This window comes from Lactuca sativa, chromosome 1 (assembly GCF_002870075.4).
Source record: "Lactuca sativa cultivar Salinas chromosome 1, Lsat_Salinas_v11, whole genome shotgun sequence".
Lineage (NCBI taxonomy): Eukaryota > Viridiplantae > Streptophyta > Magnoliopsida > Asterales > Asteraceae > Lactuca > Lactuca sativa.
In genome coordinates this window covers 92683744-92691653 of record NC_056623.2, presented here as the reverse complement: position 1 = coordinate 92691653, position 7910 = coordinate 92683744, and the positions used below count along the sequence as shown (strand labels likewise).

Sequence of the window (7910 nt, the reverse complement as noted above, 5' to 3'; positions counted from 1 at the left end):
ATTGTTTTATGTTTAAATAGTTATGTTAGCTTGTTATTTTTGTGAATTGGGAGCAATTTCGGTGTTGATCTTGATATTGATAAAAGTTATGATAAATTAGTTTAAATATTTATGTTTTAGGATGTTGGTTTATACTTTTGTGATGATTTAAATTAGTTGAATATTTATGTTTTAGGATGTTGGTTTGAAATGAGTGTTAGAACAAAACTTTTCTTGATGCATGTATCCACAAACTAACCACTAATGGTCGTGAGAGTTCTGGGCTTAAGGCAAGTTCATGGAAGACAATACGCGAAAAATTGATAAACGAACACAATAAAGAGGTTGATCAGAAGCAAATGAGAAACCACTTTGACTACAACAAATCGAAGTATGTTGTATGGGTGAAACTGAACAGCAAAACAAGCAATATATATGATACTTAAAAAAATAAATTTAATATGACCAATAAACAATGGAAGGTAGAGGGGATCAAGGGAAGGTAATATTTTTATAGTATAAAAGAATTTAAAGAGACAATACCGCTCTTTTGCAATGTCGTTAGTGGAAAAAAAATGAAAGAATTGACAAAAATGAAATAGATAGGGATGTTAATGGAAAAAAAAATGAAAGAATTCTGACAACATGTCATTTTGTAAATAATCTACAAACAACCTAACAACCTATTTGCTTTGAAGTGCTACTTGATTTTTTCTATATGCTATTTAGAAATTAGGTTTGAAAAATATAATATTTTGATATTTTAGTAGTTATATACAAAGCTTTACTATATATTTCTTATAAGCATGCATTTGGTCTTTTTTTGTTAATATCCTTTTAAATACTTTGAATTGAAATCATACAATTAAAAAATAATTAAGTAATCAGTGTCTTAAATTAGAAGTTCTATTTGAAAACGTTTATAGATTCAAATCTAAAACTATTTCATTTTAAAAGTTTTAATACTTCTAAACATTAAAAATATGTGAAGTTACGAAAAGCAACTTGTGATTGCATGACCTTTTTCAAATTTCTTAAAGATCCGTAAAATTATAAAAGAAAATATTTTTTGTACATATAATTGATTAATAATTTGTTAAAGGCTATAATCCATAATTTCCATAACTATTTACTATTTTAAATATATATTTTTTAAACTTTGGTTTTGATGTTAAAAAACTAATATTGTTGTTTTATCATTTTGGAATAATAAGGATGCGTTTGGTTTTGAGAAAATTTTCTAGTTTTCTATGAAAATTTTTAAATAAAAATGAAAATGTTGAAAACGCAAGAAAATGATTTTTTTTCCTTCTGTTTTTCAAGTTGTATGTAAATTAGAAAAATGATTTTTAATGTTCTCCAAAGTTTTCTAAATTTCTAATACAGAAAAATGAAAACTCCACCGGTTAACGAAACACATTTTCTAAAATTTTCATTGAAAAGTAAAAATGAAAACTCAGTTCTATTTTCTGAAAACGTTTTCTAAATAAATAAAATCAATTTTCCACAACCAAACACACCTTAAGTGTTGTTATACCAACAATGATTATCATAAATTGATTATTTAGTATTTAGCAATAAGAATTTATGCAATATTGATCAACATTTATAAAATCGACTACTTTACATCAATGTTTTAAAAATCAGATTTTTACAACCGGTCTGGTAACTGATTCCGGTTCAACCGATTCTACAACCGGGTCAACCTAATTTCTGAAATTTACATAACCTCTGTACCAAACAAAATTATATAATTTAAGTACCAAAAAATGTCATACCATTTAACAGAGCCACAACACTTATGCTATTGATTTATTTTTTTATTTTATTTATTTATTTATTTATTTTTAATCAAAGATCCAATACATAGGAATTCTGTCATTTTGACACTCTACAAAGTTGTTCAATATAAATATTAGAAATCAAGTAAAATATTATATGATTATCTCGTATTCAAAGGGTTTTCATAGTCATTTGAATTGTAAAAAAAATTACTATGAACTAGTTATAAAAAAAAAATACAATAATAAGAAAAGTCTAAATAGATATGAAAATATCATCAAATTTCTATTACACCACTTCAACATGACTTTTATAAGAACCGTCGGATTTGTTTTAGAAATAAACATAAAACCAATGTGGTTAGAGATGTCAAAAACTTCTGAGGAACCCTGATTCCGTACGAGATTAATTTTTTAAAAAATTCGGAGGCGTGAGTGAGATTAAACCCCGTTTTATTTTCGGGACCAATGGTGGGAGTGAGTATTTCCTTCCCGTACTCCCGCGTGGGCCCCGTTTGTATATATATATATATATATATATATATATATATATATATATATATATATAATACATTATCTAATTTTAGGGTTTCTTGATTTTCTTCCGCTGTACATCGTATGACGATGCGATAGTGAATTTGTCATATATTTTTAGATATTTTGTATTTTTTTGCAATGTTGGATTTGTCGTATTTTTTATTTGTAAGTTTGTTGGATTTTTCGTTTTGTAATGTTGAATTTATAATGTTGGATATTTAATTTTTTAGTTGTTAAAAAAACTAGATTTTAAGCTTTAAAGTTATGAAAAATAGTTTTTTAACTCAAAATATAACAATTTTTTTTAGCAAAAAAAATCAATTTTAAGTCTATAAAACGGGGGAATTAGGGCGGGGGCAGGATCAGGGACGACGAAGGTATTCGGGGGCGGCATCGGGGTTATGTAAACGAGGGATTCAGGGGCAGGGGCAATAACTGATTTCGGTGGCAGGACAGAGGCAACTATTTCCGCTACCGTTTGGTCCCTTTGACATCCCTAGATGCGGTTCATTTCTCGATTTTTTATCTAATTGATTGGATTAAAACCGTTTTTTGAAACATTATTTTGTATTGAATATATTTTTCAATTTTAGAAAGATCAAAATAGAAGAATGTATCCGCCCCTAGTTCCACGTTCTAGGTTTTAGATACAGCCCAAACTCCGAATTTTGTTTTAGAGTGTTTTCGCCTTCCAAATCGCACTTTCTTCGCAATTTTGCATTCCACAAACCCTAAATCGTTTCCGCTCCTCTACACCTTCGCCAATCCAGAAATCAGAATACCTGCCCATGGAACCAGAACAGCAGCCATCACAAGAGACCAGCAAAAAAGCGGCAAAAAAGGAGGCTGCGAAAGCAGAAAAGCTCCGCCGCCGTCAGGAAGCCGCCGCCGCATCCGCCGCCGCATCTGGCGTTGCTGGCGTCTCCATCGACACTCCTGACCCTCTCGCCGCCAACTATGGAGACATTCCTATTGAAGACCTTCAGTCAAAGGCTATTTCCGGTCGTGTGTGGACCACCGTTAGCTCTCTCACCGAGGAACTCAAAGACCGTACCGTGCTAATAAGGGGGAGAGCTCAGGCGATTCGCGCTGTCGGGAAGAAGATGGCGTTTTTTACTGTGAGAGAGAAGGGATATACAGTCCAATGTGTGTTGACGGTGGCTCCTGACATTGCTAGCGCTCAGATGGTTAAGTATGCAACTGCGATTAGCAAAGAATCCTTCGTTGACATCGAAGGAGTGGTAACAGTTCCCCCAGAAGCCATCAAAGGTGCCTCTCAGCAGGTGAATTACATTAGTTTTTTTTTCCCTAAATACTCCTCTAACTTTTGCACCAACATCTGCACGCTTTCTGCAATCTTTCAATTTAGTAATCAGTTAGAAACTTAGAATCAGAGAATCAGACTGCTTTTGCAATTATTTGATTCCCAGACTGATTTCATAGTATTTATCATTTGTAGGTTGAAGTTCAAGTTAGGAAGATTCATTGCGTAAACAGGGCTGCTGCTATTCTTCCTATAAATGTTGAAGATGCTGCCAGAAGTGAAGTTGAAATCGAGAAGGCTTTGGAGGTAACATATGAAGAATGCAAACTTAATCTGCTTAACTTTTTGTAGACTTTGTATATGGCACTACTGAAGAAACTGCTATTAATGAACTTATATCCTTTTTTTTACACTAAAATGGTTACTTCACTTATGCAGGCTGGAGAACAACTTGTTCGTGTTAATCAGGATACCCGTTTGAACTACAGAATTTTGGACTTGCGAACTCCAGCAAATCAAGCAATTTATCGCGTTGAGTGCCAAGTGGCAAATGTATGACCTCATAGATGTGTGTGATTGTGTGTGTGTTTAACGATACTGATTTGAAATAATTTTGTGCAGTTGTTTAGGCAGTATCTATTGAATGAAGATTTTATAGAGATCAACACTCCAAAGTTAATTGCAGGAAGTAGTGAAGGTGGTGCAGCTGTTTTTAAACTGGATTACAAGAAACAGCCAGCATGTCTTGCACAATCACCTCAGCTTCACAAACAGATGGCAATTTGTGGTGATCTTGGACGTGTCTTCATTGTGGGTCCCGTTTTTAGAGCTGAAGACTCTTATACCCATAGACATTTGTGTGAATTCACAGGTCTTGATATTGAAATGGAGATTAAAGAACATTATTCCGAGGTATGATTTGTAATCAACGTATATCAAGAACATATTTTAGTGATTTTAAAGTATTTGGAAAGTTAATTTTGAATTTTTAAATGGATTTTTCTAGGTGATGGATGTTGTGGATCGTCTTTTTGTTAATATGTTTGACAAATTGAATGAAAGATGCAAGAAAGAGCTAGAAGCTATTGGGAAGCAGTACCCCTTCACTCCTTTGAAAGTAATTCAGATCCTCTTTTTCTTTCATTTGTGTAATAGCAATATGTTTGGATCATGGATTTTGGCGGAATCCGATGGAACTGGAATCCAGGATTCCATTCTGGGATGTGTTTGGTTGCTAAATGGATTAAAGTCATTTTTATCTGATTCCCTAATGTTCCATTTTAGATGGAATTTGATTATTAGAACATCATAATACAATAAGTATGTATAGATAGTAATATATAAAAGTAACAAATTTAGGAATTATTCAATTTCATCAGGGCAAATTACAAAAAAAAACCATTATATTTTGGGCAGGGTTGCAGTTTAATCATCAATACTTTAATTTTTCATTCAAACCATTAAAAGTTGGATACTATTTTTTCAAATTAACCATTTTGACTTCAAGTTATACTAGTGATTTTCCAATTTCACTATTTTGACATCAGGTCAAATTGGTTAAATTGGAAAAAAGTCAAACTTAAATGGTTTGATTAGAAAAAATAAGTATAAGTGGTTAAACACTAAAATTGTTCAAACAATAATGGTTATTCTGTGATTTGCTCTTTTGTATATTGAATTTCATCTCATTTCCAGCAATTTAAACACACGACAGATTCCGATTCTCCATTTTGGTTTGTGGAATGTTTTAAAAGGAATTTGAATCTCTATAAAGAATTGGAATGTTAAGGAATTTATTTGAATTTGAACCTGTTCAAATCTGTATGGTGAATGGATGGAAAAAATGAAATAGGATTTGGGATGTCAATAACGATAAATCACAAATGACAGAATTACCCTTTGTTTTGGTTTTATATAGTATTATTTGCTTTACAAATGCATGTAGGAAAATAGTTTTTATATAAACTTGTGAAACAACCGATTCCTAATGCCAAAAAAAATTGTTTACTTTGGCAAATATGAAAGAGCTTGATGTGTAAAAAATGTAATTATTGCTGAACATAAACATAAAACCTTTATGGAAAAATAATCTAAATGAGGTATTAATAATGTAGTAATGGAAATTATGTGTCTTGTGGTTTAATCAAATAAGTTTACGAGGATATTCATGTCATTTTAGTAGGAAAGGTTAATGGAATTCAAATTATTCCCACCCCCTTGGAAATGTTAGAATCAATCAAATACAGATTTTGACAACCAAACACATCAGACATCACAAAATGGAACGGCGCATTCAATTCCCTTAAATTCCTTCAGAATATGTGATCCAAACATACCCTTAGATTCTATTCCTCTAAAACACATTTTGTTAATCAAATGTCCCCAAACGTATTTATGTTTCTTTATTTATTTATGTACAATATGTTAATTTCTCAATGTTGGTTGTTATTAAACATGCAGTACTTGCGTAATACCTTGCGGCTTACATTTGAAGAAGGGATTCAAATGCTAAAGGTTAGTAAAAAATATAACATTTGTTTGTTTTGTTTTGTTTTTTATGTTTTTTTAAAATATGCATGAATAGGAAGCTGGCGTTGAGGTGGATCCACTTGGGGACCTCAACACAGAATCAGAAAGAACACTGGGAAAACTTGTTTTAGAAAAGTACGTTGAAATTCTCAAAACTATTGACATACCCTATACTTTTTGTCTTCCAATTTTGCCCTTAAAGAAGTTTTTCTTACTCTCATCATTGTAGGTATGGAACTGAATTCTATATACTACACCGCTACCCTCTTGCAGTTCGACCTTTCTATACAATGCCTTGTCCCGACAATGCGTTGTATAGCAACTCGTTTGATGTTTTCATCAGAGGTAATGAACAAGTAGCCCAAAAAATCTTTCAGCTTTTAAGGGTAAGTATGTAAATTTGGTGCTTAAGTTTCATATGTTGTTTTTTCCAGGGGAGGAAATTATTTCAGGAGCTCAACGTGTGCACATACCTGAGCTTCTAGAGGCACGTGCAACAGCATGTGGCATAGATGTCAAAACTATATCATCTTACATCGATTCTTTCAGGTATATGTTCTTTGGGTATATATCATCTTATTATTTCTTTATTTTAGAGCATTGTAATTTCATTTTTTTTTATTATAGCGTTCTACTTTCAAGTTTTTTCTTATTAAGGGGTCGCACACTGCAAATTTACCGAATTACATATTTTACTTTTCTTTATTATTGAGTCTATTCTTATTAAGTCCTAACTTTTTACAAATTTACCCTCGTGATATGCTGTTTATAATAATAACTAATATGTTGTGGCATTTGTTGAAGGTATGGTGCGCCACCACATGGTGGGATTGGAGTTGGATTGGAACGTGTTGTGATGCTCTTCTGTGGCCTTGACAACATTCGCAAAGTGTCACTTTTCCCACGTGACCCTCGAAGGCTAGAACCGTAATTTTACGTTTTGCAACTTGGGTTTTTTGCCTTTTTGGTATGTCAAACAAAAGCAGTTATATTTTTTTGATAGTATTGTTGCAATTTATTGCTTCAGATGGCTAAGCAAACCTTTTTTAGTTGTCATATACTTTTAAAACCGAATTTATAATGGTGGAACATGAACCTGCTGTTTTGGTTGTAAATCTCCAATTGGAATCTCATGACAGAAAAACTTAGTATGTATGGAGGGAGCTATACGTACTAAAAATAATTACTTTTGCAACATGTATATGACTTTTCTAAGTATATGTAAGCGATAAATTAAGTGATTAACAAAATCGCAAGGCTAAGGTAATCCAACAATATGTAAAACTGCAAATAATGACATGTATAATGCTATATGTTCAAATGCTAAAGGTTTGTTTGGCTTGACAATTGTTGTGGAGGAATTCATGGATCTTATGAATTGGATTTGTAAACCTTGTCTTAATTGTTTTGTGATCATATCTTGATCTATTCAAAGAACAAGAAGGAAGACAATTACCAAATGACCATTAAGCTCTGTTGGATGAGAAACCGTTAGAGATGGCTTCATGGACGGATATACTGGGGATCTCATTTCCCATCCCCATAACCATATATCCCGCCCCCATTTGCATCCCCATCGGGTATTTTCCCCATATAAGTTCAAGTTTATTTATTTATTTATTTAAGTTGAGCTCTAAAACAGATAGATTTTGAGAAGCAAAACTTTCAAAAAAAAAAAAAAAAAAGAAAAAGAAAAATAGACGTCCCTGGTCGAGAAAACCAACCTTAAACTTCAATTGCATCCTTATAAAAAAGAAAATATTTTTATTTAAGATAAACAAGAGTGATATTACCTCTATTTTGGATAGGAAATCAAATTA

General features: G+C 32.1%; 1 protein-coding gene across 1 annotated transcript; it reads left to right on the top strand.

The window, feature by feature from the left end:
• The first annotated feature begins 2912 nt into the window (after positions 1-2912).
• LOC111915912 (aspartate--tRNA ligase 2, cytoplasmic) lies at positions 2913-7245 on the top strand. Its single transcript, XM_023911554.3, has 10 exons — positions 2913-3580; positions 3757-3867; positions 4000-4113; positions 4183-4473; positions 4568-4678; positions 6022-6075; positions 6146-6225; positions 6320-6435; positions 6525-6639; positions 6895-7245. Exons 1-10 carry the CDS (start codon positions 3086-3088, stop codon positions 7019-7021), a joined length of 1614 nt encoding a protein of 537 aa, XP_023767322.1. The 5' UTR covers positions 2913-3085; the 3' UTR covers positions 7022-7245.
• Positions 7246-7910: the final 665 nt, after the last annotated feature.